Raw genomic sequence first — 17598 nt, 5'->3', positions numbered from 1 at the left:
AATGAGACGTCTTAGCTAGCTACTAGATTCTGAGCACATTTTAGAATTGGGGAAGTGAATTGTCATTTTGTTTAAAAACTTTAAATAACCTTTTATATTTCTGTATCTGTATAAGAAATGGTTTTGTTTTTGTTTTCAAGTTGTGTTTTTGCTCGACTAACCTATTTAATATTATTCATTTTTAGGTTAATTGAAGTGGATCGTGATGAAGCTTGAAGCATTAGTGATGGTAATTCTGCTAAAAGCTTTAAGATTTATTTACGCCACTCAAAATGTTTAGATTTGATTATTTAATCTAAGATATATAATTTTGTCAACATACACAGTGAAAGCAGATTTTTCCTTTCTTTCAAATTTTGTTGTTCTTTCATAAATAGCTAAATGTGAAAAATCTTCTTCATGTAGTTCATTTTTTTTCTTTTCTTTCACATTTTCTGAATTTGTTGTCTCACGCTTTGCCAGTCATTTTCTCGATATTCAAGGCATACAATGATGCTTGGCATAGAAGATTATTAACCATGTGGCTGAAATTGTTGGAGACAAATCAAATGCCTAAATGGCAATTTGTTTGGATAGAGTATGCAATCATAGTGGTTTGTTTTAATAAGTTCTCATTTGATGTAGGATAATGCTTGACTGCCATCAGCAGATTCTGATAATAATTTTGCTTTGATCAAAATCTGAATTCTTTTCCCTTTCCCTTTTTTCTGGTTTTGTCAGCTGTTTTTTTTTTTTTAATGAATTTTAACTGTTCCTTTTTCCCCCTGGGATTTTTTTTTGGCTGGTTCTCCGTAATTGCTTTCTACATTTATGTCATATATGTTTTAACTTTTCAATTCCCCAGACTAGAAACTTGCACAATGTTCTCTGAAAGTTCTTTTTCTTCTTGTATCTGACTTGATCAGAACTGAGGGTTACAGGCGAAGTTTAGTCTCTTAGTTTCATTGGAGGAGTATTGTTGATTGCATGTTGATATTGGAGTATTTTGTGGTGAAAACCTTATGGCAGAAGAAGTTATTTGAGAATTTGAGGTGTCCAAAAAGCACTACGAAACAAGACTATAGTTAGCTGTTCAAAGTATAGGTACTTTTGGATCAGTGTAACTTTTTATTGTATATCTTGTTTCCCCCAAACGTGATTGATATTTACATTACTAATGTACTTTTGGATCAATATAACTTTAGTTCTATGTCTTATTTCCTTTGGATAAGATTGAAATTTACATTCATAGAGCCAATTTCAATGTAACTTTTATTTTGTTATTTATCTTTCATTATACACTACTGGGCATCATCGAGCAGACTCTACAATTAAACACCGCGAACATAAACTACAAAAGCCACCACAATTCACCATAAATATGGGATCTTTACAAGTAGAAAGAAAACTAGGTGTTATCAGGAATTAGCAGGATCTTTCCTAGATTGCCATGTTTTTCGATCAACCTATGTGCATCATCAGCTTTGTCGAACGTGTAAGTCCTGCCAATTATCGGTTTGATTGAACCTACTTCAACTAATGGCCATATGTTCTTCTTGACTAGCAGAAGTAGCCTTGCTTTTTCAACCAAATGTAAAGTATTTAAGTCTGCACCTGCCAACAGTAAATCAAGTCATTTCAACATGTATGTAAACAATCTAAATGCAAGTGAGAGGACCCATTTGTTTCTTGTAAGAAAATTCCATATTAACATTACCCATAATTTCAAGTTCCATATCCTCAAGCGCCTTGCTGTTGAAATTTACGAATCCCCATGGATCTTCAAATCCAATTATTATCAACTTGCCACGGTACGCGAGGCTTTTGATATTCTGGTTCAAAAAGTTCACTCCAACACAATCAAGTATGTAGTTGACCCCTTATAAAGGACATATGCCAAAAGAACCAACATTAAGTTAGACTCAAATGCAAAACGATGAAGGCATACATAATTGCTCAGGGAAGCAAAACAAGATTCACATGTTTAATGATCAAAAAAGACCTACAAAAAGAGAGTGGAACAGAAATAAAACATGGCAGCTTCACAATATTTTTCCTATAATTTTGTCCATCTAAATTATATGACCTTGCTTCATTTGACATTTTCTAGTTGTATTGTGTAGCGGTTCTCCATTAATAAAACAGATTACTATAATTCAATATCGACCTCGACATGAACAGGGAATGTAACACTCCAAATTCCTCAATTATTATTTTTCCTATAATTTTGTCCACTGAAAGCAAGGTCATATACTTCATTGGCACCTCCAATTTTAAGTTAAGGTCTGTTTGATAACATATAAGAGTGCTAAAACTCAACTTTTTCAAATATTCAGATGTTTTGGGTGTTTGATAAATAAAAATCCATCCACTGAACTTGTTAAGCGGTGCTGAACTTCTGTGTATTTTTTTCAGCACAAGAATCGTAACTGAATGCTAAATTCTGATAAGAATCAACAAAATTACTTCAACTACCTTATCTTATCTACTAAATCTATCATTGTTTGTTAATTATGTCTACAATTCTTATCTAATTAAACAATCTGATATTCTCTATTCAAAATTCTTATCTAATTAAGTAACCGGATATTCTCTATCTAATGGTTGTCTACTTCTCTTTTCTCCCTTTTTAATGACTTTCACATCTTCTCCATACTTCTCATATAATATATTTCATCTTTTTTATTAATTTGATTTAAAAAAAATATTGTCATTTTTATATCTAACAATTTTAAACTAATTAAATCATCGGTTCTATTTCTTTTTTGGATGAAAAGATATAAGGGCAAAATCATAAATTTCAACTTATTAAGCATTCAATTATAAATGTTTATCCAACAGTATAAATAGGTTCAGTATTAAAATTCAGACATTCATGTATTTCTTTTCAGTGCTTAAAATTTAGCAAATTAATTGTTTAAGTTTTCAAATTTTAGATTCAATTTTATCAAACGGAGCCTTACAATCTAAATGTTTCAATTTAAAAAAAGCAAACTTTGTTCCCCAATTGATGTTATCCTACCCAAAAAGAAGCAAGTTGAATCATACCATGATTTCTGTAGCTAATTGAAAAAAACACGCAATCCTTTTGACTCAATTATCAAAGCAATAATCAAGACTAGTGCGAAAGGCATGCCCAAATGCATGCAAAATAATACACAAAAGAAAGTTACAAGAAAAGAATTGAGGGAGTTGTCAAAAATTATCATAGTTCGTAACTTATCCTCGATTATTTTAAAAAAAAAATTTGCATGAGGGCAAAAAGGAAAGGCAAAAGTGGCAACACCGATGCCCTTGCTCCCATGGTTGACATGTTAAAATGGATAGCCAAATGAAATAGAAGAAATTGAAACGCTATAGGCTCCATTGACAATTGTTCAAGTTCCGTTTCTTGACTCGTTAGTAAAGTTGACATCAACAGCCTTCCTTGGACCAAAAAATATTATAGATGAAAGTCTGCCAAAAATCACAGTAAAACTAGGAATGCAAAGATTTTAAAGTCCAAAGAAGACACCAGTACCAGCCCCATTAGTTTCAGCTTTTACACGTTGAGAGAAATCCTCCTCCTTGTGGTTAATGCAAACATCAGCTCCTAATGCTGCACAAAGTTCAACCCTTTCCTTGCTTCCTGGTAGCCAATAAAAGAGATAAATTACTCAACAACTAAAATTTTGGCAATTTTGCACTCGAATAAATGAATTCTTCTTCAATTTTAACAATTAGAAATCTATAAAATGGTATAATGGTATCAGTAAATAATCATATTAGATTCCTTTACATACAGCAGATTCAAGACAATCTTATTAACAAGTCAAACAAGAGCAACAATACCTGCGGTTGCAAATACTTGACAGCCATAGTGCTTCGCAATCTGAATCGCCAATGTTCCAACTCCCCCTGCTCCTCCATGTATCTGCAACTTAAGGAACTCAAACTTCTCATTTTGCTTCAAAAAAAGGAACGAGGAAAAGCCAAGCTACACAGACCAAGGTTTTGAATTTTGATGACATAACAAATTACCAAAACTTTTTGACCATTGGTAAGCTTGTTCATGAGAAAAAAACAATGCCAAATGAGACATGCTGCACGCGGCAAGGCAGCAGCAGAAGCTAAATCCAACTTTTTTGGAGGTGAAATGATATGATATGCAGGTACAGCCACTAAATCAGCACATCCTCCTCCCTGAAGGAGAGCACAAACCTACAAATAAAATAAAGTTATGATACAGACATGTAAAGATGATCTACCATCACAAATGCATTTTAAATTAAAACAAAATTGGCTTAGAAAAAGACATTGAGCTGCATTTGGAGAGAGCCAAGGTAAAGCTAAGCTACTTGAAATCAAGTGACCTTAATTCATTGGATCATTTCCCTTTTTTTAACCTTTTTACACAAGCTAAGCAGCATTTTGAAGAAATAACTACTTATCCATATCCAACACTTTTTGTTATTCAAGATCATGATATAGCACATTAGCAACGTAAAACCAACACCCTTCTTGATAGAGATAAGTGCAAAAATCCACTAAGGTTTATAGGAGGCGTGGAAAGGATGTGTCACATGCCCAAGCATTGATTTGGCATGTTTTTGATGACAAGGAACCACCTTGGAAGTTGGTTCGAATCATATTGAGTTTGTTTTCTGATTTTCACCAGCAGGGGTATTTTAGTAATTTAATTAGCTGCAGGGATTTTATATTTATGCTAATTTTTTGTTTAGTAATTATTATTGGTAATTAGTATTTTAGTTATTATGGGAATAAGAAAACTTAGATTTATAGCTTTTTACTAGAATTCCATTCTAGTTAGGAGCTCTAAGTAGGATTAAAGTTGGCTTTGTTCTAGTACCTATAAATAACGACTTCTCCAAAAAGAGAAGTCAAATTTTATCGTTAATAAAATTTTTCTGCGGACTTAATGTCTTTCTTAGGATTGTGTGATACATCCTAACTTCAAGTGTGATGCCTAAAGATTCCTAGAATTACTAATCAAATTTTCATCTTCTTAAGCATATTGTCTCATCCTATTCCTAGTTGCTATTTTAAATTCCAGTGAAATTCAATATCTGAGCTTTCCACAAAGCTGTTGTTCCTACCAAGTCTTCATGCTGCATCAATTTTGGTAATCAGAGCCAGGATTTCCCATGACAACAAGAAGTGGGTTGAATTTTAGGAGTTGAATACAGACAAGGAACGGGATAACATCATTAACCTTCTCTTGAAGAGGGTTGCTGTGTTAGAAGACAAAAGGTTTTGATGTAAATTCTAATACTGAACAACAGGAAATTCCAGAATCTAGAGGCAACAATGGGTCCGGATCTGGGGCCAAAATCAATGGAAAGGAACCAGAGCATCCCGAACAGCCTGAAGACAACCAAGACTGAATCTGGTAGGAGTGAAAATAGATTAAATCAATCTTTTGGAAGACCACGAGCTTCTCTTCTTGACATGGCTGATGAGATTGTTCAATCGGCAAGGCAAGGGAGACAAGCCACTTATGATTTGGCAGGAGACATCACAAAAAAGGCAAGAGTTGATATTCCTGATTTCGATAGAAGAATTGATCCTAAGGTTTTTTCTGATTGGCTTGCTACTTTGGAATGCTATTTTGATTGGTATGATATAACTGATGAGAGAAAGGTTAAGTTCGCTATCATGGAACTTGTTGGACGAGCCCAATTGTGGTGGAAAAGAGTCGAGCATGATCTTCGACTTGCTGGACAACTAGCCTTGATGTGGGAAGAGATGAAGCTGCATTTGAAGAGAAAGTACATGCCTCTATATTATGAAGCTGATCTTTTGATGATATGAATAGCTTAAGGCAGGAGGGAATGACAGTTGCTGAGTATATGAACAAGTTTGAAGAGCTGAAAATTCGCTGCAGAAGAACAAAAAATTCAACACAAGCTTTATCCCGATTTAAGTTGCGCTTGAGGCTTGAAATTCGCAAAGAATTGATAGGACATAATATCTACATAGTTGATAATGCATTTCAAGCAGCTCTTACATTTGAAAAGAGCCTGTGACAGACACTAATTAAGAGGTTCAATACTCAAGGCGGGGAGGTAGTTCCTAAAAGATTTGCTGCAAATAGCAAGCAATATATATCAGTAGCAACTCAAGCAACTTCCAAGCCTGCAAAGACAAAAACTAAGGCTTCCAAAATCGATGAACTAAACAAGAACAAGCATGCACGTTTCAAGTGCGGTTTGAAGGGACACATAGCATGGGAGTGCCCGAACAAGAGAAACTTGCACATTGATGCCGATTTCGGAGATAAAGAAAATCTAAAGGTCGAGGAGGATGAAGGTGCTGATGATTTGAACGAGATGGCACGACTTAATGTTGGTGATTTGGAAGAGGAAGAAGAAGACACTCGTATCTCTCAGTTGTGAGGCATATATACTCACAAAAGAAAGACTGACGAAGAACTTCAATCTTTCAGAACTTAGTTTGCTATGGACAAGAAGAAACTAGAAAACTCATTATTGATGGTGACAGTAGCATGAACGTGGTTTCAGAGTCTATTGTACTACGGCTAAAAGTTGCCTACGGAGCCACATCTTGAATCATACAAGGTTGCTTGGATCAACAGTAGCTCTATTCCGGCAATGAGACATTGCTTGATGTTTATTAAACATGGACCTTACAGTGATTCTATATGATGTGATGTTATTCCAATGACTGTTTTCCACATACTTCTTGGTCGACCTTGGCTATATGACCAAGATGTGGATCATAATGGGAAGTCGAACACTTATGCATTCAAGTTTAATAACCACCAAATTGTCTTAAAGTCTATGAGTGCTGAAACTATAAAGAAGTTTCACAAGAAGAAACCAATCAAACAAGAGAATTCAAGGGTTAATGAAGTGATCGAGATGAGGAAGAAGCCTCTTCACATTTTGAGCAACAAGCAATTTGAAAGGAAGAGCAAGGAGCAAAGAGTTATCATGGTATTAGTCTTCTAAGAGGTGAAAATTTCAGTAGTTGTCAACTCTGAAGAAGGGCCTCCAGAAATTGTCAAGCCGCTGTCCGATTTTTCTGATGTAGCTCCAGAAGATTTGCCACATGGACTACCACCCATGCGTGATATCTAGCATTAAACAGATTTCATACCAGGTTCTCAACTCCCTAACTTGTTTGCCTATTGCATGAACTCAAGTGAATCCGTTGACCTTAAGAGACAAGTGGATGAGCTCTTGGACAAAGGACATATTCAAGTCAAACTAAGTCCTTGTGCCATGCCAGCTTTATTGATTCCAAATAAAGACAGAACCTAGAGAATGTGTGTAGACAGCCGCACAATTAACAAGATAACAATCAAGTATAGGTTTCCCATACCTAGACTTAATGATATGCTTGATATGCTGGCTGGTTCAATTTAAAACACCAATATGTGAGATAACTCATTAGCATGCATTCTATTGCATCTTTAACATCCTTTACTGCTTCCAAAAGCATAACTATATGTGCCCCCATTTAGATTTTTATTCAAAACCGAAATGAAGAATAATGGTTTTACGTCAACCATATTCAAAATATACATAGGATAAAACAGATAGTTACTGAATTCCCATACGTGCAAATACAGACTTCAAACTACTTTATTGATCATTACATAGAATTTAATCAAGATACTGCATCTTTTCTTCTGTTCGCTTCTGAGAATCAGAAGATTGTAGATTAGGCGGGTTCTAAAAAATAATTGTTTGTCTACCTTACTCTCTCAGTCAAGATGCAATTATATGCAAGACCAACAAGTCTATCATGCTTAATATCTTTAGTTTAATATGAAGCTGCCTTATTTATGCCCTTTATTCGAGTGGCTTCTTTCTTTGGAAGACTGACGAGGCCTTCCCATGTTTGAATCCGAGAGTGAATGCCCTGCCCGACATTCTTGTCAAAGCATCAAAATTAGAAATACAAAATGATCATTAAACCATCCAATCCTATGTCTTAAAATTTCCTAATTCTATTGAGTAATGAGCAAAATATCATAATCCTTAATATTATGACTAAGCCTTCTTAGAAAAACAAATTTCACGGCGCTCTTCTTAGGCATTCTTTTTAAATTTCTGATTTTGGGTACAATAAGAATAAAAAAGTAACTAGATAATGGAAAGGGGACTAACCTCATCACCCTGCTTCCATCCGGCCACAAATTTCCCGGTTCTCAATATTTTCCCAGAGCATTCCATGCCGATAGGATATTTCTTTGAGGCATCATTTTCATCATTTTCGTCTAATCGTGGCCAAAGATCCATCCTGTTGAAGGTGGTGGCAGCAACCTGGATCAATACTTCATAATCCCCCACTATGGGGGCATCCACCTCTCTAAGGGTTATTACTTCAGGGCCTCCACACTTGTCATAAAATACAGCCTTCATTTTGTTACTTACACCAACCTAAAACCCCCCCAAAAAACAAACAGAGAGAGATTTAACCAATTTTCATTCAAATCAAATCAAGATAATCCACTAAATACATCAGCATAAAACCGATCAATACTTCATTATCCTTCACAACGGACTCATCCACCATTCTGGCGGTCAAAGCCTCAGGACCTGGTAAACTATGGACTTGTCCATTTTGTTAGTTATAGCAACCTAAAACCCAAACAAAAAGAGATGTTTCAACCAAAACACCAAATCCAAAAAATCAAATCAGCATAATCCACCGAATACATGCGCAAGAAACCGATATACATTAACCTAAAGCCCTCAAAAAAGAGATTTAACCGATTTCAACCAAATCAAATCAAGAAAATCCAGTGAATACACAAGGGTACAAGTCCATGGCTCAATGTCCGAGTCGACCCGGCCGAGTCGTCACCAGAACTTCAGCTTACACTCCACAACCGGTCCGCCATATCCTGGAGACGGTAGACCCGGTGGAAACTCGTTCAGACTCGGAAGATTCGAGCTGATTCGACTTCAGGAATCAAAAGACCGGCCGAGTCAACGCGTATTGACGCATCAGATATCCATGAACGAAGACTTTCACCACGATTTTCAGAGACTTTTAGGGTATAAACAAATAAATAAAAAGGAAAAATAAAACTTACCCGCATCCAATTTATGAGAAATTGCGCAGAAAGACAGAAATAACGAATCAATCTTTAACCCAAAATTCTCTCTTTGAAGACTCTCCACCGAATAGCAACTGCACGGCAGAGATTCAGGAGAAGGAGAACGAAAAATATCACATGCACGGGTGGGGGTGAAATTTGGAGAGGAGGAGAGGGAGGAGAGAGAATGAAACTTGGAAGGCAGACTCGAGGGAGGAGATCTTGACTTCCTATTTGCCCCTGTACCGTTGTACGTACTGCCCGGGTGATAAAACCCCTATTCTTAGCTCTCTGAATCTTTTGTCTTTTAACTTAATAATAATTTTCTTTTTCTGGCGGAGAAGGAGAAAGAAAGTCTAAATCAAGAGCGAAAACCACACGGGTGGTGCGGGATTGGCTTCGCTCCTTGTTGACGCGGTGGATTGCATGTCTTTTGTCTCGAAAAGGGTTTCTGAAATTTTGTTGTAAATTTGCATTTGGGTTTTGGAATTTCCTTCCCCAGTGAAAACCAATATTTATAACGATACCCTTTTCTACTCCCTGCTAATTTAGTTCCTTCTGATTTTAAGTTGTTCTGACATCGATCTATGAAGGGAATAGTTATTGAAAAAGCGGGAGGGCCAGATGTGTTGAAGCTGGTGGAATTAGATGACCCGCCACTTGGAGATGACGACGTCTTAATCAGGATTGCAGCCACGGCGGTGAATAGAATTGATTTGCAATGTAGATTATTCGGCTCCAGAAATTCGTTTAATGGTGGTTTGTACATCCCTGGGTTGGAGTGTTCTGGAATTATCATAGCTGTTGGCCAAGGGGTTACTGAGTGGAAAGTTGGTGACAAAGTAAGTTCTTTCTGCCCAAATTCTGCTTCTGCCCAAGTTCTTTCTGCCCAAATTCAGTTAGCTGTTGGCCAAGGGGTTACTGAGTGGGTTGTTGATTCAATACATTTCAATTTCTGCCCAAATTCTTTATGCTGATAGTTTTCTTTCTGCTGTTATTATTAGACCATGACTATTAGGTCCAAGCCCAATTTTTTTAGTTGATTTAGGGCACATAGATTGCTTGTTAAGTCGTCAGAATGCAGAATGAAGAAAAAAATGGATTCTTGTTCGTATTTCTCGATTAGAAAATGTTGGAAATGAGTACCATCTAATAATTAACTTAATGTTGATTGAAGAAACACTGACGATAAATGGTCCTTTGCAGGTGTGTGCCCTTCTCAATGGAGCGGGGTATGCTGAGCAAGTAGCAGTATCTGCTAAGATGGTTCTTCCTGTTCCTTCAAATGTTCCACTTACACATGCTGCAAGCTTGCCGGAGGCTGCTCATAATGCTTGGAAAGTTGTATCTGAAGCTCAACTAGTACGAGGAAGAAAGTTATTGGTAATCCTTGATAGTCCTTATTTTTTGGCTGATGATCTATTATCACGTTATGAGTTAACACTACTAAATTCGAATTCCTAAACATGCTTGATACTTGGAAAAGTTTTGTGCTTTGTAAGTAGCTACCTATGAAAGGAAGAGGAGATGCATCGTTTTTAATGTTTTGGAATTGTTATTATGCTCATTTCACTGTCTTTTGTTATAAGAAGACAACCATTATATGGTCCTTCAGTTTTATTTCTTAATACACTTGTTATAAAGCATGACGTGTTTGACACTGTCCTGTCCATAATGAGTATTTTAGGATTATCAGATTTCTTTTGTAAAAATTGAAATTTACACTCGTGAGGAGGATCTAGGAACACCTACTTGTCCTAGTAAAGTTTTCTGACCAGTGAACCAATTTATCTGGATTACGTCAAAACATCAAACCGAAATCAACTGGGGCATTATTTAAAGATTTAAACTTGCTCTAAAATTTGAATAAAAAAAAGACATAAATTTCTAACAATTAGCTTAATCTATCCTTTTGCTAGAGAAGATACACTTAATTAATCTAGAAGTATGTCTTTGTTGAGGTTTTGATTTCAAGAGTGGTGCTGTAAATTGGATGTTGATGGTGCACATTTTGTGCTTTCCTGTTGTACTTCAGTTGCATGAGTGCTGTGGTTATGTTGGGTTATTTGTCCTTCAGATGGCAAAATGCAAAGGCGCAGTGGTGTATGTCACTGCAGGTTTGCTTCAGTCTTCCCTTGTTAAATATTGTAGCATTCTAATTTACATGGACTGTCTTATTCCTGCTATTTTGCTGGGTTGAATGTATGTTTTTTTTCAGAGACTGATGAAAAGCTGGATTTCTACAAGCGTCATGGTGCTGATATTTGCATTAACTGCAAGAATGAAGATCTTGTCACTCGAGTGATGGAGGAAACCAGAAAGAAAGGTAATACTTGTATCATTGTAGCGTTCCCACTTTTTAAATTTTTATTTTTTTTAGACCCTTGGATTTTGCATTTGCTGATGAGGATGTGAGCTTGTTGAAGTATGTATGAGTTTTTTTTTGTAAGAGAGGTGGACACTGTTGAAATTACTCTCGGCCACTTTTAGTGAATAGTGGTATGATTATCTTTAGTGTCTCTTGAGACATTCATTAGCTCTGTGATAACCATGGTTCAAAGTCGCGGTCGCGGCTTGTACCGTTCCACATCGGTCTCGGCATATCGGTCGCGGTCTCGGCGAGACGTGAATTTTTGAAATATTTAATATTCTAAAAATTGTAAAAAATATGATAAATAAAAATAATTAAAAATTAGTATAAATAATAAAAATTCAAGTTGACTCGGGATGATTCGGAGTGACTCGGTCATTTCAACCCTTCATGGTGACGTCTTGGCCTGTCACGTATCTTGGAAACGTTTTGTCGCGGTCTCGTCTCGGACTAGGCCGAGACGGAGACGACTCGGCCGAGACGTCTCGGTCTCGGCCGAGTCTTCGAACCATACTGATAACCATTTGGATTAAAACTGCAGTTGGGTCATGGCATTATAACAAGTAAAACCACTGTTATATTTTGTATTGTTGAGGGCTTAGGTGCTTTTGTACCTGTACCAGTTGGATGGGGGACGAGCGTAAGGTGTGTGGGAAATCAATTTTAGTCAATTTGATGTTGTAGGAACATTTCAAATTTGAAGTGGCAATCTCATGTGGGGCCATCTTCTTGAAACCCTGCTTTACTGCTATTTCGCCGCCCTTCACTATTATTTTAAGGATATGCCATCCTTTTTTACACCAGAAACAGTTATTCTTGTTAACTGGCGTAACAAAATGAAATGCTAGTTGAGGGAATATCTTGTAACAAAAATGCATGTAAAACTTTTCAGAGACTATAATGGCTGCTTAAGATGAAATCAGTTTCTTTTCGGAGTGCTGCAACTTTATATAAATAACTTAAGATTGTACTGTGATGCAATAATGTAGGGTGTTTGACTGTAAATTGAAATTGTGAACTTTGCATACCAAGAAGAAGAATAAGATCAAAAGGAACTGAAGATTCAAAAATTATATACTTTTGGTCCCAAGATTCAACAACTGTATATTGATCCTTTATGGGGCCTCTCCTTAGGACCCAAAGTCAAAGTAGCAGGTCAACTTTTACAAACTTAATTATGAAGTAGACTTAGCTTACTTGTTCTATCTCCTTTTGGGTTCTGGATTTCCTCAATTGATTTTCCACTGTGACAATTTGGAAAAGGAAGAGAAGAAGTGAAATCCTCAAGTGACTTTGTCAAGAAAATGTGTATTTTCATTAGATGTCCATTGAGGGAGAGTTGTGCTGGCTGGCTAAATAAAAGGATAGGGACAATAAAAGTAGTTTGCTTTGCATAGTGAACTTAACAGACATGAAAAATCAAGGGGAATGTGTTGCTTTGGTTGGTATATGTGCTATATCTGTTCTTTTCTGTGCAACAATCTTATGAGAAATTCTTCAATATCAGGTATCGATGTTGTTGTAGACAGTTGGGCTGTCAACTTGGAAAAAGATCTCAAAATCTTAAGCCATTGGGGAAAACTGCTTTTCGTTGACTTACATGGTCCCAAGGGTGGAAACTTGTATTTAACAGCAGTAATGAGTAAGCAGGCAAGAGTTCAAGGTAAATCTATATTGGTCATTGAATTTGTGCACTTTGACTTTTTCAGTTGAAGAAGTTTATGGGGCTTTTATAACGTTGACATTATTTAATGTATTTTTTTTCCTTCTATCAGTGACTTGTTTTTTACATTTCAACTACTTAGTTGATGAGCAGTATGGCTTTTGGCTTGTGTTACAGTGCTTAACAGATGGTGGAAAACTTTAGATAGAGCAGCGTGTATTGTTGATCATCTGAAGAAAGAAGTATGGCCAGAGATTGAAAACGGATCTGTGAAACCTGTGGTGTACGAAACACTTCCACTGTCTGAAGCAGCAGCTGCTCACAAGCTTATGGAGCTTACAGACTATGGGCAGGATATGTGGTCTGTTATTGGATATTTTGTGCCATGGCTGGGACACTATGCCTGTACTGGCAAGGTAGCTGGACATGTTATGGGAAAGATTTTGCTTACTCCTGACTTTGAAGAGTCCTGAACAGCCAGCACGGCATGGATGCCATGGGAAAGATGTGAGTACCCTCTTCCTAAGATCTAGTTTATTCTGGTTCATTTGCTACTACATCTTGAACTTGTGTTTGAGCTTTAAATTTTTTATTGCTGGAAATTATTCTTTTGTTCAATTTTGAATGGGAATTTTGTTTCAATGGGAAATTTTTGTTTGCCAAAACTTTTTATATGGTTGTGCAAGATCAAGTTTGTGGTTCAGCTATGTTTATCTCATTTAGAGAGATTGTAATATCTGTGAGAAATGTTCAACTCTGTAGTTTTGTTGTTCTCTAGATATACAGGCAGCCACAGGTTGGAGCTATTTGGGTAAGTGGGCAATTTGTTGTCAGAGGAAAGTTAAATGCTCATGTTTATCTTAGAGCACCCTTCACTTGCAAAAAAATAAAATAAAGGGAAACCTTGCTGCTGCCAGAGTGACAAATTATTTTGCAATAGTTGTTGCCGGACTGATAGTATGTGGCATGGAACATCTGTTGGTTTATTTTGATGTTCCTTGGAGAATTTCACGAATGTGTTGCTATTTAGGCATTATGCTTGGTATTATTGGTGCATCTATAGATCCAAGGAGGTGCATTTCTAAAGCCTATTAATCGTCCTTGTTGGCTGGAAAATCTTTTACACTTGAAAAGTTGAATTTGTTTGTTTAAGAAATGGATTTTTTAAAATTAAAGTACTACATAGAATACGTTCCCTTTGTTTCAAGTTTGGGCAATGGACCCTGCTTTCTTTTCATCTTATGCTATATACTGGGAGGAGTGCTCGCGTATTGCGCGGGTGTTTGGTACTTATGATCAAAAAGGATTAAATAAATAATAATACATTCTGAAAAGAAATAGTCAATGCTTTTACAATTTTACCATTCCCAAAAGGTCCCTGTAGATGTCAGTTAAAAATTGCCTAAGAGTACGGATAAAGGAATATCCTCCAACGGCTAGTTATAGCAACGTGTTAATTGCATAACATGTTAATATGTTTTTGTGTTAATTGCACGACAAAAGCCATATTTTAATTTAACTTGTCTATAACATCATTTCAGTAATTACACCAACACATAAGCTTTTATGAGTTATACTCAATGCAAAAATAATTGCAAAATAATTACATATTCTAGAAAATATCCAAATGTCTCCATAAATCAAGGGATAATTTCAGAAACCTCCCCTAGGTTTTTTAGAATATCACTCAGCTCTTCTGAGATTTTTAAAAGCTCACTTGCCTCCCTTGAATTAACATTTCTTGCAACATTTTAACCCTTTTTGGAGGAAATACAAGAAAAATAAAACTTTTGTTTCAATATTACCCTTATATTATCCTACTTATAAAATTTATAAAAACAATAAAAAATAAAAATAAGATTAAATTTTTATAAGGTGTAAATTTCTTGACGTAAACTATTTATTTTAGTTGTATTGGAATAAAAGCCAAATTTACACCTTGAAAAGTTCATATGCATGGTGAGATTATTTTAGTTTTGAATACGACTTAAATAACACCATGAATTAAAACATATTTTTTCAAAAAATATCTTGACTTCCTTAATTGTAACTGTGTGCAAAATTTTTTAAGTCGTTAATTACTCTCTAAAATCCTCCAAAATGGTTGATCTTGATGAGATTAATTTATTCATATCCTTTGCTATTCTACCATGACTCCAATGTAAAGAAATATGAATCATTATTAGTTAGTAATTTGTTTTTTTAATTTACATTTTTTTATTTTAAAATTTTATTTTGTTCTGGATTTTTGGTTAAATAATTATTAAGAGTAAGGGTAATGTTGTTAATTTGTGATCTTTGATAGGAATATTTAGTCTTGTCAAGTTGACAAGGGAAGTAATAAAAATTTGAGGGAAGTTAAGTGATATTATGACAAATCTCAGTGGAGGTTTTTGAAATTATCCCATAAATCACAGCTTCAAATGTACCAAAATGAGGACATTTCGGTAAATATATCTAAACACATGTTGTTCTCAATTGTACCAAAAAATTTTAAAAAACTACAAAACATTCCACATTTTAAAAAAGTCCCTATTCATGCGGTTGAGATTCAAACTTCCTTTTGACCACAACTCATTATTATATAGTATAAGGATTTTATGACCACATTCTATTGCTTCTTGCCTAGTTACCTATTACTGTTATGCTTAACTTACGTGCTGCTGTTCCAGGTTGGGAATGTTCAGATTGATCAACAAATTACTTGATCTCCATTCTTGTGGTGAAACTTCAAGAGGGAACTTTCTCAGAGCTAAATTAGCTTAGTGGAATTTTATCTACCCTTCTTGGGTTGTTTGGTTGAAGCATGTGTTTCAGTGTTCACTGGTAAAAGGTATTTGTGGCTGCGTTTTGTAAAGAGGTGCAACAGTTATAATACTTGAGACATGGATGAATATTATCTTTGTCGATCTGTACCTTTTTTTTTTTTTCTGGTGATACACTATTTGCTTACTATAAAAGCTACTTGTAGTATCATCATCACTCAATTTAGCTAATATCTTAACAAAAAAATGTTGGTTGGTTAACCCTTGGGTCTGCTGTTCGAGTAGGGATGGATCCACCGTCCCCCGCCCCCGTCTCCGCCTCCGCCTCGTCCCCTGCCTCCATTTCCCTCACGCCCCACCTTGCTTTTTCGGCGGATGATAATTTGGTTTTTTTTTTTAAGTTTTTATTCAATGGATTAAAGTTAAATTTAAAAAATAAAATAAAATAAAATATGGAGTTGAAAAAAAGTGAAAAAAGAAAAATGAAATAAGAAAAGTGTTGAAATAAAACACCAAGAAAATTAAGAAACTCAATTGGATTGTATAGATAACATTTGGAAATACTCATAGAATGCATAACATGCTTGTGCCAAATATCAATTAGGAATTTGGATAGAAATGAAATGAAGGTTATGTTTAGTTGCCAAATATTTTAATTTTATTATTAGGGAAATTTGCTAAATTGGTCCCTAACATTTTTCAAAAAAACTTTTTTAATCTATAATATTTAAAATCAGTCAGAATTGTCCCTTACATTTAAATTATGAACTATTTTTGTCATAATGCTCGTATTTGCTCATTTCTTCGAACGAAAATAGCACGTTTCTCTCACGTAGGCATATTTTCAAGGACAAAATCGAAAAACACACTTCAATAACAGCTCATTAAAATATTAGACCCACCAACAACTATCTTCCAATTTTAGTTCAACTCCAGCTCATTAACAGAAGCAAAGTGCACATCTAAGAGGCAACCAAACCAGTCCAAAGCAATTTCTCTCTTCAGATTCTCCATTCTTGATCAGCTTTCAGCCTGTTGATTATTCTTCATAGATCAGGTGTTATTGACATAGATCTACTACATATTGGCAGGTCATACCACTTGAAGTAGCCACAAGCACGAGTTACCTAAAATGCACAAAGAACATCACATATCAAGACCAAATTTTAACCCCACACCCCAAACCCAAACTGACCTGAAATGTTTAGAAAGTTTATTCCATAATTTAGATAAACATAGAATCTTCTCCTCGGATTTGCAGGTTTCCAAGAAGTCACAATGATTGGCTCCTTTCCACAAAGATATCGCTCGTTATTCGGATCCATTTTACTCTTCAATATGTCAGCTTATTCTTCACATTTTCTTACTATTCTTCCTCCATTACACAGCCATCGAGTTGCAACTGCATTTTTCCTCTTCAATTTCGTTCTTTCAATGAGGCAATTAGGACACAAATGGGGAAATATGAAGGAATGATGGCTTTACTCAATTGAAATAAAGTGTGTTTTTCGATTTTGCACTTGGAAATATGCTCACGTAAGAGAGGCGTGCTATTTTCAGTTGAAAAAATGAACAAATACGAGCATTAGGACTAAAATGGATCATAATTTAAATGTTAGGGACAATTTGGCTGATTTTAAATGTTAAGAATTAAAAAAGTTTTTTTGGCAAATGTTAGGGACTAATTTGGCAAATTTCCCTTATTATTATTAGATTATATAATATATTACATGTATTTATATTAATAAAT

The 17598-nt window shown here is 35.4% G+C and overlaps 2 protein-coding genes across 6 annotated transcripts; one reads left to right on the top strand and one right to left on the bottom strand.

Annotated features, from left to right (window-relative positions):
- Positions 1-1326: 1326 nt before the first annotated feature.
- On the bottom strand, positions 1327-9184 carry LOC113709733 (uncharacterized). Of its 4 annotated transcripts, none has more exons than XM_072066050.1 (8): positions 9047-9087; positions 8491-8588; positions 8115-8387; positions 4000-4179; positions 3811-3898; positions 3500-3607; positions 1697-1858; positions 1327-1593 (listed from the first exon to the last, which is right to left on the bottom strand). In XM_072066050.1, exons 2-8 carry the CDS (start codon positions 8521-8523, stop codon positions 1388-1390), a joined length of 1050 nt encoding a protein of 349 aa, XP_071922151.1. In that variant the 5' UTR covers positions 8524-8588; positions 9047-9087; the 3' UTR covers positions 1327-1387. The 4 variants fall into 4 exon arrangements, with proteins under 4 accessions (XP_071922151.1, XP_071922152.1, XP_027088384.1 ...); XM_072066051.1 differs by having other exon boundaries at positions 1327-1587; XM_027232583.2 differs by having other exon boundaries at positions 3811-3892.
- Positions 9185-9636: 452 nt separating this feature from the next.
- Positions 9637-16056, top strand: LOC113709732 (uncharacterized). Of its 2 annotated transcripts, none has more exons than XM_072066049.1 (7): positions 9637-9891; positions 10256-10432; positions 11127-11166; positions 11268-11375; positions 12928-13083; positions 13261-13590; positions 15756-16056. In XM_072066049.1, exons 1-6 carry the CDS (start codon positions 9637-9639, stop codon positions 13554-13556), a joined length of 1032 nt encoding a protein of 343 aa, XP_071922150.1. In that variant the 3' UTR covers positions 13557-13590; positions 15756-16056. The 2 variants fall into 2 exon arrangements, with proteins under 2 accessions (XP_071922150.1, XP_027088383.1); XM_027232582.2 differs by having other exon boundaries at positions 11085-11166.
- The last annotated feature ends 1542 nt before the right edge of the window (positions 16057-17598 follow it).

This window comes from Coffea arabica, chromosome 9e (genome assembly GCF_036785885.1).
Source record: "Coffea arabica cultivar ET-39 chromosome 9e, Coffea Arabica ET-39 HiFi, whole genome shotgun sequence".
Lineage (NCBI taxonomy): Eukaryota > Viridiplantae > Streptophyta > Magnoliopsida > Gentianales > Rubiaceae > Coffea > Coffea arabica.
Note: the sequence above shows the minus strand (reverse complement) of the source record. Positions and strands in the feature narration are given on the sequence as shown.

Bases quoted from the DNA above. Each gene is read 5' to 3' on its own strand.
- LOC113709732 (XM_027232582.2), top strand. From the start codon at position 9,637: ATGAAGGGAATAGTTATTGAAAAAGCGGGAGGGCCAGATGTGTTGAAG. The intron at 11,376-12,927 runs GTAATACTTGTA...CTTCAATATCAG, and splicing joins GGAGGAAACCAGAAAGAAAG to GTATCGATGTTGTTGTAGAC. The intron at 13,084-13,260 runs GTAAATCTATAT...CTTGTGTTACAG, and splicing joins TAAGCAGGCAAGAGTTCAAG to TGCTTAACAGATGGTGGAAA.
- LOC113709733 (XM_072066050.1), bottom strand. From the start codon at position 8,523: ATGGTGGATGAGTCCGTTGTGAAGGATAATGAA. The intron at 8,388-8,490 runs GTATTGATCGGT...GGGGGGTTTTAG, and splicing joins CCGTTGTGAAGGATAATGAA to GTTGGTGTAAGTAACAAAAT. The intron at 4,180-8,114 runs GTTAGTCCCCTT...TTTTATTTGTAG, and splicing joins GATGGAAGCAGGGTGATGAG to GTTTGTGCTCTCCTTCAGGG.